The sequence below is a fragment of the Emydura macquarii genome, unplaced genomic scaffold (genome assembly GCF_026122565.2).
Source record: "Emydura macquarii macquarii isolate MOO-44397 ecotype Brisbane River unplaced genomic scaffold, CSIRO-AGI_Emac_v2 contig_383, whole genome shotgun sequence".
Classification (NCBI taxonomy): domain Eukaryota; kingdom Metazoa; phylum Chordata; order Testudines; family Chelidae; genus Emydura; species Emydura macquarii.
In genome coordinates, this window is record NW_027130520.1 from 6336253 (window position 1) to 6363629 (window position 27377).

Consider the following 27377-nt stretch of genomic DNA (forward strand, 5'->3'; position numbering starts at 1 on the left):
AGCAAGACAGATAATAATATTCTGAATAACAGAGGTCCAATAGTAAACTGTCAGGCTCAAACTCTGCATGAATTTATATCATGTGCAACACCAACAACTTTAGATGGGCTGTACAGAGTGTAGTTTAATATAGAACTTGATCTTGAGTCTCAGGTTTCTCAAAAAAATTCACAGGACCAAGATCTGCTATCATTTATCTAACACCAGCTCCATGGGGTTGTACTAGAGTAAATGAGGTCAGAATTTGCCTCACAACTTTAGCAGACAGGGATCAAAGTAAAAGGAAGTATACATTACAAAAATAAAAACAACAGTTTTACAGTTAGTTCATCTTCAGTTATTCCTACCAGTAAAGAAGTAAAGGTTTCACTACTTCAGGCTGAATCCATTTTAAGTGTCTTGTATTCCACTGATCTCCATGTAGCAGATCCAATTTGAATAAGACTTCTGAGTTGAGAAAATAATCTCCACTGCTCACTAGATAGAGTTTTTTCATTTTATCAAGCTGTCTTGAGTTAAAGAAAACACATATGCACGTATTACACCCTGCACGTACATTCATAGATTCCAAGGACAGAAGGGACCATTGTGATCATCTCGTCAGACTTCTTGTACAATACAGGCCACGGAACTTCCCCAAAATAATTCCCAGAGGATATTTGTTAGAAAAAACATCCAATCTTGATTTTAAAATTGTCAGTGTTGGAGAATCCACCACAACCTTTGTTAAATCGTTCCAATAGTTAATTACCCCCGCTGTTAAAAATTTATTTCAAATCTGAATTTGTCTATCTTCAACTTCCACCCATTGGATCATGTTATAACTTTCTCTGCTAGATTGAAGAGCCCATCATCAAAAATGTGTTTCCCCATATAGGTACTTATAAGGTATGTCTACACTTACAGTGACATGTAAGTACAGACACTGCACACCCATTTAGCATGGGTATAAATAGCAGTGTAGATAGTGAGCATAGCTTAAGCAAGCAGAATAAAGTAGAGTGCCCTTTATGTCTGAACCTCCAGGGTATACATCCTACACATCTCTCTACATGCCCAAGCACAGCCTCCCATGTCTATACTGCTATTTTTAGCAATGTAGTGTCCTGCTGGCTTGCCTGCTGCTGGAGCCTTTCCCCACCACAGGGAAAGGCTCCAGCAGTGGAGAAAGATTCCAGCAGCTCCCTGCAGCCAGAGCCTTCTCCAGGGTATGTAGCTACACACCACAGTGACAAGTGTGGATGCAGCTTGCCTTTCACTGGGACGCTTAGCCACATCTATAGTGCCTGTGCTCTACATGCTGCTGTAGCTTTAGACTGTAATCTATTACCTAATAGAGAGGTAAAATAACTTCTTTACTTTGTGATGGTCTATACTATTATGGTCACCACTTTCACAGGACGATGATAAATTTTGTACAAAGTATGCCTTGTAAGGTAGCATTTGAAAAGGCACAACCTGCTGAATATTATTGTCCTGGTGAAATATGTGTATCAACATTGAATGTAAAGTTATAAGTTTCTACTGTATAACATTGCTGCAACATGCTCCAAGTTTAGGAAAAGCAGGCCCAAACCAGTTCCTCAGGAACAAAGAATAGACAAACACCACAGCCAGGTGTTAAAGAGCTGGCAGTTGCTTAAGCAGCCATTCTCTGGCAGGGAGAAGGTGTGAATGAGAAATTTACATTTCATCACACAGAGGCTTCAAAGCTCACATCCTCAAGAGACTACTTGTCGCCTGCACCCCAGCTGGAGGTAATCCTCAAAGAGGAGAGAGTGGTATAAGAATGAGAGACAGTGGCCTCCACTTTATCCCTCTCTCCTCCCATCTCTATTCAGGGCAGCTACAATACTTGAAAGACAAAGACAACATCTTTGAACTGGGAGAAGGGTCCTGGCTGGAAGGTTTTTCAGCCAGTATGGACTGTTGTATATGGTGAGACAAAACCCTTTTGTTTTTAAATTCACTTAGCTTGTTAAGTTAAGTATTAGCTTGCATTTTATTCTTTTATTTTCTTTTTGTAACCAATCCTGACTTTTATGCATCATCACTTGTAATCACTTAAAATCTATCTTCCTATAGTTAATAAACTTATCTTATTTTACCTTATTCAGTGTGTTTTGGTTAAAGTGTGTGCAGAAATTCCATTTGAGATAACAAGGCTGCTGCATTATCATTTCCTTTGATGAAACGATGGACTTTCTAGGAGCTTGTACTGTTCAGAAGGCTACTGAACAATACAAGACGCAAATATTTTTGGGGGGGGACAAAGCTGAAACTGGGAATTTGCAGGTGTTGCCCTGTATGTAATTCATGAGTGACTGGTCAGAATGCTTATATATGTATCTGGGAGTGAATGTGCATACTGAAGGCAGTGTAAACAGGCCAGGAGTGGATGTTCTGACAGCAAAGCAGTGTAAAAGGCACCCCAGGCTAGAGAATTAAGGGGACACAGCTGTTCACCTGTCCAGATTGTACCCAGGGTAATGTCACATACTCTAACTCAAGATTCCCCTGTTTTTGCCACCAAGGAGTGCATTAGCCTTATTGGCCACAGCATTGCACTGGGAGCTAATGTTCAGCTAATTATCCATCATGACCCTCATATAATTGTTTACTTGCACCCAGCTTACAAACGATCCAGATTGCTCTGTATTTGTGACCCATCCTCTTCATTATTTACCACTCCCCCAATTTTTTTGTCATCTGCCAACTGTAACAGTGATGATTTAATGTTTTCTTCTAGGTCATTCATAAAAATATTAAAAAGCACAGGACCAAGATCCAATCCCTGTGGGATGCCACTAGAAACACACCTGCTTGTGTGATGTTTTTCCATTAACAATTACGTTTGGAGACCTATCAGCTGGCCAGCTTTTAAGACATTTAACGTGTGTCGTATTAATTTTGTATCATTTATGTCATGTGGTACCAAGTTCAATGCCACACAAAAGTTTAAGTATATTACATCAACATTATCTTTTGTGATGTTATAGGATTAAAAATAGGACCATACATCTTATTGTTACTACCAATGTTATGTAATTGCAACAAATCTTATACGAAGTATGTCATGTAAGATAGTAATCGAAAAGTTGCAATAAAATATATGATTACCCTATTTATATGCATGTATCATACCTATATATGCTTTGTATCTGAAGTTATGAATATGATTATCTGTATTTCAAATGTATTTATTCCTGGGGTAACATCCACAAGGTAGTTTGTATCCAGTCTAATCAGCCCATTGTGAATGAACTATACAATTTAATGGCCCATTAAAGGACATTTAGCTCACACAATAGACCATAGAAAAAGCCTGTCCCCACCTGATGGGCCTTCCTGTGGACATTTTAGTCAGGATATGAGTAATGGCTTCTCCTGTGAGTCAACACAGCAAGCAAGGGCATGTGACCCTGGACTCCATCTTGTGCTTGCAATTTTGCACAAACTGAGACTGAAAGCATCTACCCACGTGGGAGAAGGTATATAAGGCCATAGAAGCATCTCCATTTTGCCTCTTTTCTGCTCTGATCTCTGGACTATAGGTTTACACTAAAAGGAGCATTCCAAACAATGGACTGAAAACATTTCAATCTTTTGGAAGTTACCAGAGACTCTTCAAGCCAGTAGTCTGTAACATCACTGCTACAAACCTGATCCAAGAATGGTTGTATGTAGACAATGGTTGTATGTAGACGATATCATTTTAACTCTTCTTTTTCCCTATAAATAAACCTTTAGATATTCGATACTAAACGATTATTGGGTAAGATCTGAGTTATATATTTACCTGGCTGTGTGGCTGATCTCTTGGGATCAGAAGAACCCTTTGTTTGATTGAAATGGTTTTAAATAACCATTAGATTACATACACATATATATCTAGTCTTGATAACCACTAAATATATATATTAAATAACGTCTAGAGCAGTGTTTCTTAACCTGGGGTTTTAGAGGGGTCGCAAGTGCAGAGCTGGTATTGGGGGTGGCAAGAAAGGCAATTGCCTGGAGCCACAGGGCGCCATGAAACTAAGTTACATGCCTCAGCCCCGTGGGGGTGGGACTCAGGCTTCAGGGGTACAGTAGTTTGGAAAGGTTAAGAACCACTGGTCTAGAGGCAGGATGGTGAATTAAAGGCTTGGATACCTAAGGAGACTACATTTCTGACTTCATGTTAACCAGTGTGGACTAAAGGAAAGCATTCCAATTCAAAAGGCTATCATTCTTCAGCAGTGGGGGAGGCACAGGCTAATGCTTCTCCCATTAGCTGGCTCACCTTAGACAAATCTGAGGTGTAGGTCTGGGGACGCATCAAGAACAGAGGGTGGCATTGGTTAATGAAGCCCCGGAACCACTGGCAGGACCATCAAAACATTCTGGCAGGGGAACCTTAAGACTCTCTTCAGGATAGGGCTCTTCAAGGAGGGTCCAAACTGTGGTGTTTTCTGCACACAGCTGGTCTACTTGTACCTGGAATAGCTGGTTCACCATGGTCAGCTATGTGACCCAATCCAGCAGGACTTGATTAGCCACCTGAAAGCGGGTGGCTCATTCAGGTGAGTCCAGTGCTTCCAGAGGCAGTGGCTGGGCCCATTTGTCTCATACTGGGCCCACTCCTGCAGGATAGTGTAGTCCGTACAAGCTGTCAGGGCTGTGGCATGGGAGGCCTAGCCTAGGGGTTAGCATCAAGTGCAGGTGAAGGGACCAGGAGCCAGTTATTAGAAATCAGGCCACGTTGGAATGCCTGGACATCAGACCCGTGAGAGAAACCAGTAGGCAGGGTTCAAGAGTCAGTTACCAAGAGTCAGGTTGAGTCAGAACACCAGGTGGTCAGGTTCAGGTGACAGAACCAGAAGGCAGGAAACAGTATTGAGAGTCAGGAGATCAGGATCAGAAGGCAGAAGCACATAAACACCAGACCAGCAGCCCACAGACAACTTTTTGTTTCCTCTTCTGTCTTCAATAGGGGCTACAGCCGAGTCAGGAGCCTTGGATTTCTCCCAATCAGAACAAAGGGGTGGGGCTTGTTGCCCAGTTGGGTTTTATGGACCCTGCTCCCAGATGCTGTCTGTGAGATGCTGGGTGGAGGATCAGAGTCTGATGACTGCCCCCTGGACCTGGGTTCAAGACCTGAGGAACTTGACACACAGCCTTCTTCCTTGATTGTGGCTTTTGGGGCATCTAGTAAAGTGTTCTTAAACAACTCCCAATTATGATTACATTTTTCTGATTAAATTCCTCCTCCCATCTGATTTGGGTCATAATTATTTTCAGCTTTCTGAAAATTGCCCTTTTAAAGCATCAGATATATATATTACTGATTTGGACTTTATTCTCCACATAACAAATGTGCTCAAGTCATGATCCATTATACCTAAGCTACCATTAATTTTTAGTTCTATGATCATTTCCTCTTTATCTGTCAAGACTAGATCTAATATAGAATTCCCCCATGTAAGTTGTAACACATTTGAGTTAGGAAAATTGTCAGCTATAATATTTAGAAATTCCAAGGACGTTTTAATACTGTCAGCATAAGAACTCCTGCATGTGCCACTCAAATTGGAGTCCCCCATGATCATGCAGCGTTTTTTCCTACATATTATAGACAAGCACATAGTTCCCTAATAAGATTTGGTGGTCTGTAGCAGATGCCAACTAATACCAAAACTTGTGGTTTATTAGTTAAGACACTGATCTATAATCATTCAAGATCATGTTCTGTCAAGTTATCAGTGACTTGGAAACAGGCGCTACCATTTTTTATATAAAGTGCCACTCCCCTTTCCCTTATGCCCACTAATCTTTTCTAAATAGGTTATAATCATTGATTTTAACATTCTATCATAAAAGGCATGATTCATCCCACTGAGCAAACAGCTGTCATTTTGGAAATATGTTTTCAAACATTTCTAAATAGCAGAAGCCAAAACATTTCTATTACCATTTAAGCCAACTTTTGTGCAAAATAAACATTTCTACGCTTAGGACAGGTGACCTAAATCTAATAAAACATATTGTTAAGAAAGTGTGTCATACTTTATACCCTGCTTGTGACTTTAAAATCTTACGTTTACAGAGCATCTTTCATTTTATTTTCATTAAGACATCTATTCATATTCAGTTTTGTAAAAACCCTGTTTGAATAAAGCTTTAATTTTAACCCTGATTCTGATCTCTCACTAGTTTTGCATACATATAATATAATAACTCAGTCAGCTTCAGTGGAGTTATTCCTGAATTACCCTTGTATTAGTGAAATCATCAGAATTAGAGCTCTGTGTCTGCATTATTCACTCATCTCTATTATGCATGAGTAATTCTAAATGCTCACAAACAAAATTTTACTAGCCTTCGTTATAAGCATTAAAAACAATGGGAAATACCTTTGCTGCCTTCTAGTGTCCTTAAGGACCTTTAGTCTTTCAATGTCCATCCAGAGCCACCAGTACCTTTCCCCCAAAGTTCCTTTTACGAACTTCTTGAATCTTTCAAACTCATTTCTGTTGCCAATGTCATACATTCTGTGACTAGTACACCAGGCAGCCCTGCTGTCTGAGACATCACTTTCAGACCTTGAACTTGAACTCACTTCTTCGGTCTCCTGTTTTACGCAATTCCCCTCAGAGTCTAACTTGTTGGATGGAGAGACACTTTGGGAAGTAAGTGGCTCTGCAGCAGTAGCAGAAAGTTTATTATCTGATAACTTGTGTATAAATACTTTGGACAGTTTACTGAAGTTCATATCAGTCTTGCTCTTAGCAGCCGGTTGTCCAGTCAGTTTTGAGACTGATTCTTTCACTATATACTGAATATAAGCTGAGGTAAACTCTTCTAATGTTTGAAAAGCTGCCGTTTCCTGTCTACCATCACATTCCAGATTTTCTTCCTCCTCAGCATCATTCTCCCATTTCTGGTCTAGGTATACTCTTAACATAGGGTGGGAAGGAGGGTCAGCAATGGATACAGAAGTGTCATCCACTGTATTTTTGGATCTCCCACTGACATTGCTAGTTTTTGCAGTTCCTTCCCTCTGGGGGTGGGGGAGACTCCTTTGACTGTAGTCCATAGCCAGGGAATCCACTCCTGCATTAAATCAGAAGAGATCATTGGAAACTCTCTCAGATTCAGAATCATTCTCCTGACCAACATAAAAAAGCTTTCAAGTTACAAAAAGTGGAACATATTTGCATTTTATTATTGGCAGCAATGGGAAAATGCCATACTGCCACAGCTGGGATCAGCAGAGGTGCTTGAGCTGCAGCTACCTTGCTATAAACAGGAGGGGGCTCTGCTGTCGTGTTCTCTGTGAGAGCCCCTTGAGTCTGAAACTCACTCTCCACCTTGGTCCACCAGCTCCCCATGTTTCCAGGCATTCTACTCCAATACCCTCCAAGGCAACCTGTCTTGCAAGCATCTCACCAACTGGCATCCCAACCCTTAGGCACCTCCACCCCCAGAGCATCTGTTAAACCTTCTGGTCATGCTGCAAGGCTCATCTTTTCTCCCATGAATTTGGCAAGATGGTGATTTGAAGTGGGAGATGTTTTTTTTTATTTAGGAGAAACAGGGAACAGTAAGTGATAGCTGTTTATCTACCTATGATAGAATGAAAAGTCTGTTATTTGTCATATTGGAAAATGGCATGAGGTTATCAATTTTAATTGCTGTCAGGGTGCTCAGAACATTGGACAAGCACCTCTCAGTAGAATAACATCTTTTTTATACATGGAAAGAGTAAATAAACAAATAAACATGTCTGGGATCTTGCATCCACATTTAGGAACCCTGTGATCAGATCTGTAACCCAAAAACAACTCAGTTCCATTTACAAATGTTTTATTAATAATGCGTTTAGATAAATAACCAGCTCCCCTCTCTCTCCCTCTACTCGTCCCCTTGAGCCATTCTCCCGTTGGTTGGCAGCTCAATGCAGCTGTATCTCATGTTATTAAACTGGCCTCCAGCCTTGCCTGTTGTTCTTATCTACGGAGCAGAAAACCTGACACTTTTACTTGTCCAGAGTCCTTCTGCTTATCCCAGGCTCCTGGGCAATGGGATTTTTCCAGTTGAGATAGTAGCTGGCACAAGTGACCACTTATCTATAAATATTGCTTACCTAGATTACTGCTGCTACTTCTGTATGAACCAGCCCTGTAAAACTGAGTGGAAAAACTGCATGTGCCTTCAGAAGGAATGGAATCTAAATGAAAAGCAAGAAGAAAAAGTCATAATTCTACCATTGCTATACAGCATCTGGGTTTCAATTTGATTTTTAAATTTATGGGTTAACTGAATCTCATCCATATTCCTGTAACCATTCAGTAATGCAAAGGACATAACTTCCATGTTTCAGTGCATAACACATCCATTGCTAGTCAGAGGTTAGGATGGGCAGGTTGTTACATAATTTTCCATTGCAGTATTTCTTGTGACTTCCTGTGAATGATCTAGTGATGGCCACTGTCACAGTCAGAATACTGAAGTGAATGGACCACTGGTCTGATCTGGTATAGAAATCCCTGGGTTCCATACGCGCACTATTCCACATTTTAAAAGTATTTTTATATTTCAAAAACCCACCAATTTTCATAATGCTGAATCTAATCTAATTTAGTCTAATTCCTAATCCACATTGATGAAGAAATAATTCACGTATTGTTCTATCACATAGCAGATTAAAAATATCATGAGATATACAAAAAATGTAGGGCTAACCAATGGCCCTGTTCCCTCTGTGGCATAAATTCCAGCTAGCGCTGTATGTCAGGAATCCCCGCCTGCAGCACAACTAGTCTCCAGGCAGCCTCATCAATACAGCGGGCCTGCAGCAGGCTGCCTGATTAGCCACACAACCTGAGGCAGAGACAACATGTAACTGTTGATAGTGGGGGGACAGGAGGTACAATTTAAATGTTGGGGGTGGGGCATATGACTGCCCAATGCGTTGCCTCTGAATGTAGGAACCTTCCAGCACTACCTCCCTGGGCCAGGGCAGCCAATCCCACTGGCGCCTGGGGCGCTGGGGCTGCAGGAGTGGGGAGCATGTGCCTCTGGGCCAGCCCCAGGGATAGGGGGAAGGGACTCATAGCAACAAAGTTTCCCCCAGGAGCTCCTGCATCCTTTCGGACACCTCAGCAGGGAAAGTGGCATGGGCAATACTCCTAACATGGGCTGAACACAGGGAACTTGCTCCTGGAGCCTTTCCCCTTTCCTGTGCCTGGCCCAGGGCCACTGCGCTCTCCCTGCCCTGCAAGGATTACCTGCCATGTGGGCCGCCACCGCCTCTGAGTCCTGAGCCAGGCTCTCACAGGCAGCTGCTGCGCTGCACAGAGGCAGGGACCTGGAGTGGCCACCCTCACCCAGCAGGAGAAGCAGCTCGGTCCTGCCTCCGCCACTCCCTGCCCTGGCCCGGCTGCTGGGGAGAGAGGCCAAGCAAGCTGGAAATGTACTGGCAGGGGGAGGAGGGCGCAGCATGAGAAGGGCAGAGTCCCCCTACCTCCGCAGCAGGCGGAGCAGAGCAAGCCCTGCAAAGGCAGCTCAGCACTCACAGAAATCTGGGGGCGCGTGCCCCCTCCACATGTCGTCTCCCTGCCTGATTGGCTGCAGACGCCAGCAGCAGCTCACTGGCTTCTGAGTGCTCATGCTCACCACTGTGCCTGCTCCTGCCTTGAACCGCTCCTTGCCTGCTACCCTACCTGCTCCTGTTCCTGTCCTGTGATTTGACCCTCAGCTCTGGCTCCTGACTATGAACTCCAGCTTGACCCTTGGCTCTGGTACCCGCTTTCTGCCTTCCAGTTTTACCCTTGGCTTTAGCTCCCGATGACTGACTACAGCTCTGACTCTGGCCATTAGGCTAGCCTGCCCTCATCCTAGTTGGTTGACACTGCTGTCTGACCATGTCCTGCACCCACAGCGTATAACTCATAGTCCAAGGATGTTCCCATGAGATAACTATACTACAACCAAACCTCTCCCTTGCCCATAAGCTAACTCTGCCTCCAGTCCATGGAGGTTTAGGAGGCGAAGTGCTGTGCACACATAATGCCTTTTGGATTGAAGGAGCAGCAGATTTTGCATGACAGAGTAATAGCCAAATGCAAATGAAAAACAGATCTTTACACTAGAAGAACAAGTTCTCGGGCACGAGAGCTAATAGATCCATAGAGTGAAAACTCACTGATTACTAGGACCACTGAGGCAAGGGGCAAGAAGAGAGACTGTCCACATGACTACTAGCAACCCTCACTAAGGAGGAAATGAAAGTGTTGAAGTAGGGGGTGCCCTGCTAAGGGACTCATTGCAGTGTTGCGGTTACAAGTTCTTGCAAATTTAGATTAAGCAAAGACACTTCACTGCTCTCCCCAGCATTTGAAGCCACTCTACTCTGAGCCACTATACTCTGTCCACTAACAGCAAATTCCTGCTGATACCCATTCCTACCCCTGTCCCAGACCAATGCCATACAGGTCCTGCAAGAGCTGTGCAATCTAGACCTGGCTACCTGCAGCTCTGCATAAACTAATGATTAAGTCCTGATTTACAAATTAGTGCAACCTGCATAAATTAATGATTAATGAATGAGTCAGCAGTATTTTACAGAAGTAGATTTCCAGATCAGTAATGTCCTGAGGAGTTATCGTACCACGCCATCCACGCTTTGGATTCGAAAGGCCCTCATGAGGCAATTCTTAAATGGAATGACTTCTGGGTTCACACAGGACAGGAGAGAGACATAGTTCCAACACTTCCCCATGTGTTGGGGCTCTTCTGACCCTTTTTGCTTCCCTCTGCTCTGCATAGCAAAGGAGAGATTATGGCCCATTTATGAGCTGCATTTCCATTTAATATTGTGGGAGTGGAGAGGAAATTACACCTATTCTCTTCCCCATACAATTTCCTACTGTAGGCCACAATACAGCCAAGACAAGCAGATATAGCAGCAATACCCTAACTCTAGAATAGCTTTGATTTCAATCTTGTCATATTTGTTATCTACATAACATGGCCGCACCATTACTACTTACCTTGGCTGACGTTGTGGCTGTATGAAATAACTCTCTGAGGGCGTGTAGACCAATACTGTGCACCTTGAATTTGAGTGGAAACTAAAGGATGAGTAATTGTGTCTGTAGTTGTTGTTTGCTGACTTTTTTTGGCTAATGTAAACCAATCCTTTGTCTGAGTAACTGTAGCCTATGAAAAGCAACATTACATGAGTTCAACATAGCTTACACAGTAATTCATTTTTATCTATTTGCTGCAAGGCTTCTGAGAGCAGAAAGCTTATTGTCTATGGTTATTCTGTGCTCTCTCACCACATAGGTTTTGTTATAATGATGGTTCACAATGGATGTAGAAATACTGAGAGAAACCTGCCACAGAATTAAAGCAGGGCCTCTGAACCAAAGAGAGGAGTTTAAGACCAGGGCCAGGAAGCAGTGGCGTACCGTGGGTCTCCGGTGCCTGGGGTCCAAGTCTGCATTTGCGCCCCTTCCCCAGGCCTCAAGCCTCTCTCCCTGCCCCTGCACAAGGCAGGAAGGGTCCCTGGCTCCTACCAAACAGTGTCACCCTTCAGCTGCCCTGGGGGGGATCTGTACCCATCAGAGGGGGACACACACTGCTTATGTCCTCTTGCACAGGGGACTTTTTGGTGCTCATTGCGGCAGCAGCTGCGTCCCATCCTCCCCCTTACCCATCATGCAGCACCTGCCTCTCCCGCTCCAGCCCCACAACCCAGTGCCAGCTTGGGCAGAGTGACCTCACCCCCTGGCCAGACAGTAGAGGGAGGGGGATCTCCTCCTAGTCACCACAGCTACCCACCCCCTGCCTGCCCCTGCGCTCTATCTAGCCGCCCCTCAGAGCCTCCTGCACCCCCCGCCCACTGTGCGTCATAAAGGGCCGGCCTGGCAACCCCCCAGGCTGGTGCCCAGAGGCCTGACCCCCCCGCATGGTACGCCACTGCCAGGAAGAGATATGGGGGGAGGTCTCTTCAGAGAGACCACAGTGGTATGAATATGAAAGCTAGGAAGCCAGCCAGGAGTGGAACACAGCTTTATGGAAGGAGGGATATTCTATCCCAAGGGAGAATAAGGTGGAGCCCAGGATTCAGGGCTAGGCAGAAACCTGAAGGAAAAGACTCTCCAGAGAGGCCAAGGACTGGTGTGGAAACAACAGAGCTCCCACTGCACTTAGAGGAAACTGGAAGTGTTGTGATAAATGGGTCTACAAATTTACCCTGATTGTGAACTTAACTGAAAAGTGAGTGAAAGTTATAAAAAGACAATAACCTATGACACCAAATGTTGATGGGAAAAGATGCAGGAAGGAGACAGACAGACTAAATTAGCACATAGGGGCTTAGTCCAGTGTGCTCAGTCCAGCACAAAATTGCTGCCATTGCCTAGACATTCTGCACTTTTTACCTGGCCAAGTGAAACATAGAATTTTCTCATAATTAATTCATCTTCACCCTCCTCAGGGAAAGGAGGTGTCAGCTCTTTTTTCATAATCCAGGGATAATATGTTGTATCTATAATGAAGTTAATACCAGTTCCACTCCATTCCACCTGCGAAAGCAGTTTAGCTAACCTACAGTTTAAAAATATTAGGAAACAAACAAGTAGTTCAGTTTAAGCATTCAGCCAGACATTCATTTGATTTATCTTTACAACTGGCAGCAAGAAACATTAGCATTCTCAAAATAAATTCTAATGGGGAACTTCATGTTCTGCTTTTCTTCTATTTTAGCCCCTTGACCCACTTCACATACATGAAGAATAACAACCAGAGACATAGATGGAAGAATTCTTCCAAAAGCTAGACTTGGTATACATTAGGCTTGAGCCATAGAGTTTGTATCTGAATCCAGCTCCAAATCCAAACTTAACCAGCGATGGTGGGGAAGGGAGAGGGTGTTCAGATTTGGTGTTCTGGGTCAGATTCACTCTCTTTTTTCTTCCCATCGGTGCTCACTTTGGCCCTGATTCAGGAAGGTACTTAAGCATGTGCTTAGTTATAAACACTAATCTCAGTGGGAGTTAAGTGCATGATTAGAGTTCATTTTATATAATTTTATTTTGTTTAATCAAGAAAATGGTATGATGCAGCAGAAAACGGAAGATAGCAATGCTCTTGAAGGCTTAGGCATGTGGGAAAATAGGGCATTTCTCTAGGATTTGTTATCCTTTGTACAATTTTCCCTCCAATGTAAGCATAGTCTTCAGTAGATTGAATATTGTTACAGTTACTGCAAATATTTTTAAACATTTGTATGTGGCTCTCAGTACCCAAAGAACTGGTCAATTTCTACAATAAAAAAGGGGCTTGATAAGCCAGGCTACCTGGCGACCACTCTTTCTTGGACTCACCAACACAACTATGATCATCCTGCACAGTACAACTATCAGAACCCAAACATGAACTTTAGGGACCTGGAGGTAGGGCCTTTCCCACAGCAGGTCCAAGGCTCTGGAACGCCTTCTCAAAGGAGGTCAGGAAGTGTATAAGTATCTCAGGTCATGCTGCAAGGCTCACCATTTGCCATAGCATTCCTCAAAGAACCTGGGCAGAGGAAAATCTAGCTACATTCCCAAAGGTGAAACAGTAATTAAAATAAAGAGGATAACGAAGAATCAGCTTTCCCTTCCAGACAGATTCCAAATACTTTTTATAATTCATTTATATTACCTAGATACGGATAGATAGATTCTAAGGGCAGAATGAACCACTGTGATTATCTAGTCTGACTTCATACATAACACAAGCCATAGAATATCCCTGAAATAATTCCTAGTTCAACTACAGCCTAGCTTTTAGAGAAACATCCAATCTTGATTTAAAAGATAGACTAGACACATGTTACCATGGCACTTTGTGGAAGAGAGAGAGTCACAAATGGATAAACACCAGTAATATTCTGTAGCAGTTCCATATGGCATGTAACTTATGGGCAAGGGAAATTAGAGTCAAGAGGAATGAAGAAAAGGCATTAGTCTCATTTTAATTTATCCAAGTCACTAAAATTGTGTGGGTTACATGGGGCAAAGGTATAAGAAAATGTTGCAATTGTGTCAAGATGAATTAGATAGAGGAGATAAATTAACAAATTTAAAACTTGAGCTGACATTAGAGAGGGCAATACCTGTACTCAAAGTAACAATCACTCTCTAGAAAGGCTGGGAGTCTTTCTTGCTTAATCCACTGAATTCCTTGTTCTCGTTCAAGACGCTATTTAAAAAAAACACACCAAATATCTGTTAACGCTTCAGTCATCAGGTTTTATTTGCCACATAGTTAATTGACAGGTTATTTTGTAGTAAGTCTAGAAAAGTAAACAACTTTCCTTCTCAAACATAGTCTACCCAGACAAGTGAATTAATTTACCTTTCTATAACAAATGAGGGTCTGAATCTGATCTTTTTTGAACAGGCATACATAGAAACTTAAGCCACTGGAATTCCCCTGTTCAAAACTGGTGCAAGTGATAGAGGAATGCAAATCAGAGCACCACTTGCCCACAAATCATCTGCAATATGAAATAGGTAACTTTGCTGACTATACCAATATTTTTAAAATAACCACAATTAGTGTTTTCCTCAATATTTTGGGGGCTGAGGAAGCTTTCAAATGGTCTTAACAAGTGCCTCAAGCTAGAACTGTGGATATTTAAAAACAAAACACAGTTTTCACTTACACCATTGTGGCGTATAGAGGACTGTGTTGGAATTGCAAGCTATCACTTTAAGTATGTGTGTGTGTTGGGGGAGGGGTTGGTTCCTGGTCTTGCTTGCAGGGTAGGAAGCTCCTTATCAAAGCATGCAATCCACATCAGTCTGGAAAGAGTCATCTTAAAGCAAAGGGGGATGAGTTGTGCCTCTCTGCCTTAGAGATCAGCCTATTTTTTCTCCTTTTTTGGGTTCTTGTGTGTTATAGTTTTGAATTCTAAGAAATAAAGTAGTGGTACATTGCAGCCTTCCAGCAAGAGTATTTATGTTTTATCTAATTTTTCAGGGTGTATGCCATGAACATAATAAGCAGTTCTATATTGGGTTAATTCTGACATCAGTGGAATTATTGCTGATTTACACCAGCATAAGTGAGAGAAGAATTAGGCCCATAGTGTCTCTCTATTATCTACACAAGAAGTAAACCTGAAATCTGGCACCTTTGACAACCTTATACATCCTTAAGAGTTTTTCACCTATCTCAGGTGTATTTCTTTTTTCCTGGACTTTATTTTAGTGACATGACTGCTCGTGAAATTGATGGCCTGGAAGAATGAAATTCTCAATTTATCCACAGAAACAGGTGTAGCATAGGCAGGGACAAAAGGATTGGTATTTGGCATTTTGCTATCTCAAGTAATCAGTAGTGGGCTAAGTCCTCAATTATCTTTCTGTGATCAAATATTTCATAAGGGACAAGGGTTATTTTTGCTCCATAAATATGCTCAAGGGATTTAAAATTAATCTAAATTACTTTGAAAAGTAGGTGGTTTCTTTTAAATAAAAGAAAATATATCAAAACAGGGAAGGCTTATGTTGGCTGTGGTCATATCTTGTGGTCATATATGTGTGGAGATAAAGAATAATTATTCCCATCCCTATAATGTATGCCTCCTTTTGGTAACTGAGAAGGCTTTTGGAAATACAGAAGGTTATCTCTTTATTTTGGCCAGTCTCTCCAGATGTAAGAAAAATATTTGTAACATTGATGTACCAGTTGAATCAAATCCTGGTGTTTTATCTGAGTTATTTATAACATGTTTAAATCTGCTGTGGGTGGATGATATTCAAAATCATATTTATCATCTGAAGGAAAAGGGTCTAAGAAAAAGAGTTCTAAGTTTAATACAGTACATTTTGTAACTAGGACTAGCTTTAAGCATTGAGGGACCCAGTCCAGCATAGCTTTTAAGCATGTGTTTAACTTTAAGCATGTGGATAGTCTCATAGACTGCTCATGTGCTTAAAGTTGAACACATATTTAAAGGCTTTGCTGGATTGGGATCTATGTGAAGTAAGATATGCAGAACCTCTGTGAGTTTCTTTCTCTAACTGTTAATGGTTCTTCCCATTACTGCATATGCCTTTCCTTCATATATTTCACCCCCCATTGATTGTTGACCAACACATACATAGCCCACATCTGTAATAAACTAACGCATGTACCCTTTTCCTGTTTGAAGTCTTAACAGGCTGGGCAGGAGATGAAGACTGAGAAATAGAACACAAGATGTATTATCACTGTTGGCAAAATACAACAGCTGTGGCTGACTTTTTCCACTTTGTGTAGCTGCTGTACTGATTTTTGGTAGGCCAATATGCCCCAGCAGCTTCTGAGTTCATGCCTGTCAATCATAGGTGTCACATAAGTTGAGGGGCATACAAATCACCCATCCAGAATGCTAGAAGGCAGAACAGAGGTGCAACGTACCAAAAAAAAAAATTATGTCGGGAATGCGCTGAAGAATATTTTTCTTTATAAAGGTCACAATATTTCCCTTATGTGGAAAATCTCATGGAGGGTAAATTACTCTTAGAAACAATGCAGAACTGTCCCTCTGTACCAACCCATGTGAGAGGCATTAGTGGTGATGAAGAAGAGGTACGGCCATAGAGCTCAAGGATATTAAGAGAAGCCCAACTAAAATCCTGCAGATCTTAGGACATCACAGAGAGAAACATATGCCACTCTTTGCAACACCATTGAAAACAATGTACTTGATTATTTCAAGGCTGAATTTGACCTAGAGCAGTGGTTCATAACCATTTTTGGTACCTTATCTGGCCCTTAGATGTTAAACCTAATTATACTGTGTTCACTATTACTTAGTGACTCAGCTACCATCACTTCTTGAATTTGCTTCTGTGTGTTACTCAAGACTAAGTCAAGTACAGTTTTGCTTCTTGTGTGCTCTACAACTTTCTGTTCCAAGAAGCAATCACTTAAAATGTCAAGAAATTGTTTCTCCAAACTTTGTTCCATTGTGTCATTTGACTCGTTTATATCTGGGCAGTTGAAGTCCCCCATTACTATACTTCTGTTAGGTTTTGCTGCCTCTTTGACCTCTCTCAACATTGTGCATTCAATTTTCTTTTCTTATCTGGAGGCCAATATAGTGCTACTCCTCCACCTCTTCAGCCTAGTCTGTCCTTCCTGTTTAGTTTGCCACCAGATATTGCAATACTGCATAGATTTTTCTCATTCTGTTATGAGCCAAAATCTCTGCTTCACCAAGTTTATGCTCAGCAAAGCGGAGAGACAGCCAGTTACAGTTCCCTGACTCTCTACCTGGCCTCCAGCCCTGGCATAAGTTAGAGCAGCCTAGTTCCTAAATTTGACAAGACATTAAAACAGCTTTGAATATAAGAAACTAGAATTACATAATTTATACCAGAACAGTACAAGCAAGAATGGGAATAAACCAAGTTTTCAGTGTGCTGAATGGTATTTTCTTTCTATACAGCTTTGGCAGTATAGCTGCATCTATACTAGGAATGCTTTGTCGGTAGAGTATTATGGTATTCCTATACTAGTAAAGTACTCCCAGTGTAGACATGGTCTAACTTTTGCCTTAATATTAGTGAACAATACTTTTCTCTTAATATTAAAAAGCATTCAGACCACGGAAACAAATTCTACTTTACAGGATATACATGTGCAGTTCCATTCACTTGAATGGAAGACACATGTGCATCTCAAGACATAATTTGGCCTATCATAGTGTTTTCCTAATACACAAACTAACATTTTTCCCAAGATAACAAGCCAAACACAACAGTACTGCTGTCAGTATCCATACAATTAGATTTAAATATAAAGCCAGTGGACATAACATGCTTACCATAATACTGTAATTTGGGTCAACATTGAAGCCTGGAAAAGTGCAGCTCTTTTTGGAAAGCTGCCCATCATTCTTTGCCTTTCTTGTAATATCGCAAATGGGATTGGGAGGTTTCTGATCATGCAGAATTTTTTTCAGCTGGTTTTCCAGGCGTTGTGGGGTATCATTAACTACTTCAAAAACTCCAAAATCAGGATTAAACTTAACTGGCTCTGCAAAGGTCTGCAAAAGAAGTTGTAATGAGAGAAACCTATCATATGAGAATGCCTGTTTCTGCAGTATGGAAGCACAGAATGCAAGATAGTATCATTAGACATTTTCCTTCTTCATTCCATGGCTTCTGCAATGGACTAAAATAGTATTTCTTCTGCAAGCTTGCCACTTTGCCTTTTCATTGTAAGGTTTTCCAATAAATTACCACAGCTCTCAACTATACCTACTTGCAAACTATGTCACTCAGTTTAGACCCTAATTCACCTTCTTCCCATGCAAATATAGGCCCCAATACAGCAAGGCCTCACACACACAACTCCCATTGGGTTCAATAACAGTTCTGCAAGCAGCTCACATATAGGATCAGGTCCCTACTGTTACTTCCCTGTTTATACCATAAATTATTGATATCAGAAATGATTAATCATGAAAATGTGTTATAGAAAACCATTTATATGTGAAATAAATGAATCCCACATGCAATGAAGCTTCTTGCTCTACTATTTTGGTGGGTTAAGCATTCTGGGTGTTTGGCATACATAGTAAAGGCTTATGCCTCATATTCAGCCATAGTAGGTCCAAGAGCCTACCAAAAGTCAAGACCAATAGCCTTACCACATACTGCCAATTCAATCAGGTACTGTGTAGTATATATGGTGGGCCAAATCCCACTTTTAGCTATGCATATGCAACTTTTGTCAGCTCCAATGGGAGTTGTCTGAGCAATACCCAAAAGCAGGGTATTGTCATAATTAGTTTGTTGAGTTTTGTGGATATCAGATTTTCCACTGCCATTTTTCCTACAAACCCAAACTAATCCTACCTTTCACTTTTTACTTTCAGCAGAAATGTTGGGGAAAATTACAGATAGATTTGATCAAAAATCTTGTAGAATGCCCAAAACATTTGTGAAATTGCAACTTGTAAAAGCAGAACATACAGATAGCCCGCTATCAAACTGAAGCAAACAAAAACATTTTACATTAAAAAAGAATTTCATAAAAATTAGAAGGTTAAATCCTGGTTTTATTCAAGTCAATGGCAAAACTCCCATTGGCTTCATACAATAAGGTCAGGATTTCACACAGAGTTTGTAAAATTGGTGTTTACCTATACAGTAGATGCTTGTTTGCAGCAACACCTTCTAAGAGCAACCACCGCTTACAAGCAACATTTCCCCTGGGAACACTTTCCCTACTTTGAATTGTCCACTTGGTAACAGCAACATAGCCGTCTCATAAGAACAACTTTTGTGATGTTGTGATGTCACATCCAGGGATGGCAATTGGGGGGGGGGGGCATGTAGGGGAGTTGCTCCCCAAAACTGCATCTTTCCACTCCCCTCTGGATCCTGGCCCTTCAACGCAGCTCCAGGGCACACAGCCCCGTCTACTTCCCCTGCCTGACAGAGCCTGCATGGAGATCATGGGGATGGGGTGGGAGGGTCTGGAAGAGAGAGATTTTTCATGGGGAGGGGGGAATGCTGCGGTTGGAGGAGAAGCAGAGGTGCAGCTGGAAGGTTTCCTCCTCCCTTCTTCAGAGTCTGGCTTGCAGCTGGAGGGGGTGGGAGGCTGCTATTTTGCAGTGAGAAGTACCAGGACCCCCTGTGCACTGAGCTGTCCCCTCCATCTCTGTCACTGTGCTGTTCTGCAGTGGAGAGGTTGGGTGACCTCCCCCATCCCCAGGGCACTAACCTGTCCTCTTCCCCACTCCCATCGCCGCTGTCCATGCTAGGAGACATCCCCCCCTCCTTTGCAGGCTGCGCATGGTGCCCTCCCCAGCCATCCATGCCTCATTAGAATGGAGCATGAAGTTGCCAATGAAAGCATCCTCAGCCTGTCCCTGGCAGCCGGGCTTGCTCTGCCATTTTGCCGACTGCCGACATTTTCCCCTGACAAACCCAGGAATCCCCTGCCTCATTCACCCCAAACTTGGGGTTCCCCCACCTCAAGCCCCTCAACTCCCCCCCACAACGTGGCTGCCCCACCCCTTCTGAAATACCCTTAACTCTTCAGATGCCTTTGGTCAGATGACGCTCCCCATAACAGCAGCAGCCGCTTAGGAGCAACATAGCAAAAGGGCACCGATATATTGCTACTAACGAGCATCTATTGTATTTGGAGAATTAGATTATCTTCTTTCACTGGGCATAACATTTTTCATTTCATTTAGCTTCTTGCTTTTTTAATGAGAATGCATATTATAGGCCAGATTCTGCTCTATGTTACACTGGTGTAAATCCAAAGTAACCACAATGAACTCCCTCAAATTTGTCAGTCTTTCTGGTAACGAGGTGCCCAGATCTGACCACAATATCCTCTGTGTGGCTGCAACAGAATCATAGAATGGTCTGTTACATTTCTTTTGCATCATGCAATGCCTCTGCCTATAGGCCCTGATCCAGCAAAACATTTAATCCATGCATAACTTCAAGCATGTAAGTAGTCAGTAGAACCACTCACTTGGTTAAAGTTAAGCATGTGTTTAAGGTCTTTATTGAGTCAGGACTATATAGCCCAGAATTGTATTGGCATGCTTCGCGGCCATATCACACTACAAAGGCACATCTAATTTTCTGTTCACCCGTGAATCTCTTCTGACATTGTTATGTTCCAGGTTTCTTTGTGGTTTCAATTCTTTTTCCCCAGAGTCAGTAGCTTGAATTTTAAAGTGGTTTTGTTGTTTTATATTGTCTCTATCTTTGCTTGTGTCTAGAATTCCCCCCAATTTAATATCTGCACATTTCTTATATATTCAACCTTAATTTTGACATTTTCTGACTTTTGAGTGATGAACTGTGCAACCTTAATATTGACTGAATATATTTTTATTATTTCATTTCCTATTATTTTTAAAAAGAGGGGAGGAGAGAGAAAAATAAATAAAAAGAAGGAGCTTTAATCCCCAAAGCTTTGATGTGTTCTCCCTTGCAGAAAAATGCAAACGAGGCATAGAAATTCCATAATCTAGAACTATTTGACTAGACATCACCAGATTATTTTAGTTCTATGGTATTTAAATTGAAAACTAACCAAAGAAAACATTAATTTATCACTCATATCTACTTTTACTCAGTCTCTAGTATTTGAGTTCTAAGCTAGATTTTTCAGTGTGCATTCTAATTAACTGAACAGAAAACATATGGCAATATTAATGTAGTGAAACAGATGCCAATGACAACTTTTAAAATATAAATTCTATTGTCATTTTGGATGTTTGACCTCTAATCATTTATAAGACATATACACTAATGGAATGAAAAAAGTAAGACTTCAAATAATGTGCGTGAGACCAAAGCAGCTACATTCATCAAAGATGTAGTTTCCTCTTACCAAGATTAGTATGTACACACATACACACAAAACTAAAACTATACCAGACAGAGAATTTCATCAGTGCTGCAAATAGAAACATCCTTAGAACAGTTAAAACCTTTAAGGGGAAGGAAGCATTTACATCACTGCTCCAAAACAATACAATAAAAAATGTTGTTGATGATATGATGATTATAATAATTTTACACGGATGATAAAATATACAATAAATTCAGGACCCTCAAAAATGTTATGATAAAATTTGAAAGGCAAAAATTAACTTAGTTTGGCCTGGTCCCTCCTGCTTCTGAAAGCCATAAGTGCCACCCCATCCTAAACATAATTCAGTATGTAGGACATAAGCTCAGTTTCACGAATCTCACTAAGAAAAACAAACAAACAAAAAAAAAAACATTTTCATATTGCTGCTTTGGAGAAATCTTAATAAACAATCACACACAATCAAAAGCAAATAAACCTCTCAGATGTCAAATGCAAACACAGGAGCCAAATATGTTCTTGGCTGAAGAACAAACTGAACCCACAGTTCTGAAAGCTATGAGTTGTGAAGTCTTATAATTAATTGTACTGGTGGCAACTGTCTTTTATTCCTCCCAAAACAGCAACCAAAACAGCATCCATCACCATATTCCCAGGACATCAGATGTATCCATCTCCATGGTCTCAGCTTTTACAGCTGTCAAATATATTTAACTTCAGCTGAGGTTCCCAAATGTGTAAATATGCTCACCAAAACCCACCTCCAGTTTCATACCCTAAGCCTAAGAGAAAATAAGTGACAACAGCTCAGCACCTCTGAGGACCAGAATGTAAACAGGCAGAGAATGAACAGAGTAAGTCTTAATAAATCATATAATGTCTTTTTGACTTTGCCAAAATTTCCTTAAGATGTGTACTCTAGATAAATGTCAATGAAAGTCCAAACCAGAACAAGTGATTAAGCATCTTTAGGAATCCAGGGCGAAATCCTAGTGAAGATAAGTCAATAGCAAAACTCCCACTGACTTCAGTGGGGCCAGGATTTCAGTCCGAATAGTGAATAAGGAACAAATCACAGGCAACTGGTAAAAATCTAATTAGTGGAGAAGAAATGAGCTTTTTGTCAATCAGTCAGTCTAGTGTCAGTAAAGAGAGAAACAAGGACACCTTCTTCTGATGGTCTGCATTACTTCTCGAAGGCTTTCATTTAGATTTAGTCCTGGGTTGGGCCAGTTTCTGGCAATATAATCTAGGTTGCAGGGACTCAGTTGTGAAAAAGCCATTTGGAGACAGGTTGTGGTGGTGCCAAGGCACACACAACTTCCCTCTGTGCAGCCTGGAAATTGTGGGGATCTACTGACCATGATATGGGGCCTCCAAAGAGGTTTAGAGCTGTCTTAAAAATGGGGCATACTCTAATTTTTGTCAGCCACATGATTTGTTTTCTCCCACTCATACATAGTCTGATTTTGCTTCAGTAACACCAGTTTTAAACCAGTGTACTCTTGATTTAAACTCGCATAAGTAAGAGGGCAATCAGGTCCATAGTGTCTATTTTCTGAAAGTGCAATTAGCCTAAACATTGTTTTATTTCTTTTGTTTAAGTTATTTTCAGGATAATTTCAATAGGCCAAATCCTAGAGTCCTTCTTTACTAAGGCAAAACTCCCAATGAAGTTAATAGGAGTTTTGCCTGCATAAAGATTCCAGACCCCTATCTAGACTGTCTGTCTAGGTATTTCTTTTGCACCTATCATCATCATACTGGGATGCCAATAAAACCATGCAACAAAGTAACAAATCAATCTGCAGAACTATATTTGTCTTCCTCACCACATTACATCATTAATATATCTGTGTGTGTGTTTGTCTGTGTACACAGAAGAGAAAGGAAAATGTATCTATTTTTAATACCACAGGAGTGTTGAAATGCTTTTTTTTTTAATCTCCAGAGAAGTAACACTGTCTATTCTTTACGGCTTTTTATAGCAGAAAGGCTTTTGAAAAAAAGCCAGTCTTCCTAAAATTTGAAATTGGTAAAATCCCTGATCATCCTGATTTCTGCTGTAAGGGAAGTCCACAGCCAAGGGCATGTCACCAAGAATGACCACTCCCTATGAGTTTCAAGCTGGATACTGTCAGCTCTCTGTGTCCCTGATGAATGCAGCTTTTGCGGCAGGTCACAAAGAAAAGGATAGTGCCTTAGATAACCAGAACCCAGCCCACTGAATGCATTGAAAATGACCTTAAAAGGGATCTGGAATGCAATGGGAAGCCAGGGTAGCTTGCAGAGTACAGGAGAGAGGTGTTCCCATTCAGCTGTGTTACTAAGACTATGTATACACTACAAAATTGACTTCAGTTACATTGACATACAGGCACCACTGTAATTAAACTGCTGTTGCATGTCCACACTATGCTCCTTGTGTCGGCGGAGCGCATCCACGGTAGCAGCTCTTGCATCGACACAGAGAGCAGTGCACCGTAGGTAGCTATCCCACTGTGCAACTGGCCACAGGGGGTTTTGGGAAGGGTTTGCAATGCCTCATGGGGGTAGGTACAGCATCACATGATGCAGGTTTCTCAATCCCATCATTCATGGGCATCCTATTAGGTTTCCAGCTGCTTTTCAACTGCCCTGGTAACCTGTAACAGCCATCTGTGTCAGAAAGCCTGGATCATGCACTGCTCTTCAGTGCTGTGCTGTGTATTATGAACACAAGACTACAAGAGGAGCTCAACGGGGTGTGTGTGTGTGTGTGTGTGTGTGTGTGTGTGTGTGTGTGTGTGTGTGTGTGTGTGTGTGTGTGTGACGACTATTCATCACCCCCTGATTCCAGCCCCCTTTGTGTAAAATTGACATGTCTATGGCTCTGCACCAGAGGCGACTATTTGCCTCTCCTGCCTTCTGCTATGCCTGCTGCAGCTTTTTGAGTTTTACACAGCACTGCTGCGTGTCCCTATCACAGCCCTTCTCCTCCATGCTCCAAGCAAGTTCCTGCAGCACAAGCAGAGCTGTGCCTACACAGCCTCCTCTTCCCACAGATCCTGGAGATCCACCACCTCCTGTGTATTCCAGGCAGGAGCATTTGCTACGTGGAGCCAGCCTGTTCAGTGGGGCAGATAGTTATGTGAACTCTCCCCACCGAGCAAACACGAAGAGCAAATTCAAAACTTCCTGGGGCTTTAACAGGGGAGGGGCATTCACCTGTGTACCTGGCTGCAAGGCAACGGAGTTCAAAATGGTGACCAGAATAGTCATGGTGGGCATTGTGGGATACCTCTTGGAGGTCACTTAGGGTGATGTATGCAACACAGTGTTTACACTGATATTGCATCACTCTAACTACATCACTCTAAGCTCTATGCATCTCATTGAGGTGTTTTTATTATGTTGGAATAGCAGGCGAGTTAAAGCAGTGGAAGGAGCTTTGCAGTGTGTACACCTCCATAGTTAGATCCACGTAAGCTGCCTTATGTCAACAAAACTATGCAGTGTAGACATGGCCTATGTATATGGGCCTGTGCATATTGAAGCAGATGGAGCTATATTTTGTCCTTAACTGTCATGCTCTGGTAAACTGTATTCCTGGAGGTGACAAATGCATAGTTCACAGTGCCCAGGTCCACATCCAACAGAAAAAGGTGTGTAGCTACCTGGCCAGCTGGAGATGGAAATATGCTTATTACAATATTTCTGTTTTAAATCTTTTATAAAGGAGCACTGATCTGAAATTAGTCACTGAGATAGATCTAAATTATTTTTATGTCATGTACTCACTTTCTAACCTTCTCAAATCACTGTACCTCAGACCAAAAGAGAAGTGTCCTTTTGGTTATTCTGCATAATTTTATCTTTCAAAAAACATTTTTGACAACTTATCCTTCATTAGAAAATACAGCATTTGGTGTCAGAATGTACTAACTGAATAGTAGTGCTGATAACCTAATTGTTTAAAGAATGTACTGAAAATTACAACAGGGTATTGCTCAGCTGCTATACAGAGCCCCCAGTGCTGTAATTTTACCATACACTGATGTTATATTAAAAATCAAAAGAGAGAGCCCCTTAAACTAAGCATATGCTGCCTCTGATTTGTTGCACCAAGTCACATGATATTTCTTCAGTTTAATTTGTTGCCTAAATACTAACAGATCTGGGTAATAAAGTTTCTAGGCAACAGCTATATCAGCATAACCAAGTAAAAAAGACAGAATTTTCAGTGGAGTGCTCTGACATTTACACTATCTCATAGTCAGTCTTCTGAGAAAAGGAGGGAAGTTGGGTGTATAAAATATTCAGGCTACAATACTCCAGATGTTAAAGGAACTTAATTCTGAAGAGAGAAAACACTCAGAAGAAATCAAAGGCAAAATAAAAGTGATGAGACCACTATTAATAAAAAGATCTAATACATGTTAGTTTCCATTAAAATATTTAGGATAAACGTGTAAGAAAGACTCTGCGGCATTGTCCCCCCAGGAACCCCTCAGGGGTTACCTATGTAAAACAATGCTTTCTCAGTCAGCATTGTCAATGTGAGTTGTCTTCTATAGGTTTCAGGAACAGCCAGGAGTGTTCAGACCATGGAAGCACGGCTCAAGATCTGTGCTGCCATAGAGGCAAAATGGTAGACTAAGCACTGTGGAACCACAGGGATTGCTGACAGACAGCCCTCCTGTGAACTAGATGTCTTGAGCTTTGTGCAGGGCAGGTCCAATGACCTTCATGAGTTTAGGGAAGCAGACTCCATCCCCGCCATCCTTTGTGATGGAATGATTTGGAGGAAATTCAAATGGAAACTCAGTTTCCAAACAAACATGGGACAGATGTAGTATTCTTGTGATGAGGAAAATCTGGTCCATTGAAGCTAAAAACTGCTACATCAGAGAACAGTCCAGCTTTCTCAATAGATAGACTAGGCTTAAAGAACATCAAATTTAGGTTGGATTCAGGCATCCTAAAGCAGCTGGAGAGAGAACTCCCATGTTCTTTTTACTGTGCCTTCATTGTTTAGCTGAGAGAGTTTCCATACAGTGAGAGGTACCATACAGTATATAGGGAAAGAGTTCCTGTAAGAAGACAGCATCATCACTGTGGGCCATATCCACATCCTGGTATACTCTTTTTCATGCTCACAAATTGTATTTAAAAATAAAAAACTGATGTGTAGAATTCAATTCTACTATCTTCACCCAGGCAAAATTCCCAGTGAAATCAGAAAAATTTACTTATGGAGCGATTCAATAAAGGTGGGGAGTGGGTGGAAAAACTCTAAATCAAATCAGTGGAGTTGCACCACTGCTGAATTTGGTCCATAGTCTCAAGGACAGAGATATGGACTAGGACTAATATTTGCAAACCTGAATGCCTTAAATTAGGCACCTGAATAAAAGTGGCCTGATTTTCAAAGGTATTTTAACATAAGTGCTAAATATACCTTCTTCACCTCTAATCTGTAATATTTTGATGCACTGCAAGTTACATATATAGATCGACCTAAAGCAAGAGAAATTATATTCCAAAAAGTCCAGATACTATGTTGTATTTAAAGATATTAGCAAAGATTTACTGATGATAACATCTTAAGACATTAGATGCTACTGTTAAAATATAGAAACCCTTCAAAAGAACTGGAAAATCAACAGAACACTTTAATTTAAAAAAAGACAAACACAATAAGCATTTCCAAGCCAGTTTGCCTTACTACTAGTCACAATAAAGTTTTTTGTGGGGTTGGGAAGAAATTAATATAACGTACTTACTGGAAGACTCAAGAATTCATTAAAGTAGTTCACAAGCATATCATCTGTTGCTAAATAGTCTTCCTATGGGAACATGAAAACACAACACAATGTTTACAGGAAAGTATGTTAAAGTGTATTTGTATATATTATTGTCTTAGTTATACTATGATTTGCCTTAAAGCAGATCATCAGAACTTTTGCACAAAAGTAGACTTTTCACTGCCATATTGTTATTTAATATTCATT

The 27377-nt window shown here is 41.4% G+C and overlaps 1 protein-coding gene across 1 annotated transcript in view; it reads right to left on the reverse strand.

Moving 5' to 3' along the window:
* The window catches only part of RGS22 (regulator of G protein signaling 22), a 75117-nt gene that overhangs the window by 42065 nt on the left and 5675 nt on the right, over nt 1-27377 (reverse strand). Inside the window, exons 3-10 of the mRNA XM_067535928.1 lie at nt 27150-27212; nt 17858-18079; nt 14153-14238; nt 12435-12600; nt 11037-11205; nt 8129-8212; nt 6396-7095; nt 348-509 (exon numbers count right to left, since the gene is read on the reverse strand). Of these exons, the coding sequence (XP_067392029.1) occupies nt 348-509; nt 6396-7095; nt 8129-8212; nt 11037-11205; nt 12435-12600; nt 14153-14238; nt 17858-18079; nt 27150-27212 (1652 nt within the window). The remainder of the gene's footprint in view (nt 1-347; nt 510-6395; nt 7096-8128; nt 8213-11036; nt 11206-12434; nt 12601-14152; nt 14239-17857; nt 18080-27149; nt 27213-27377) is intronic.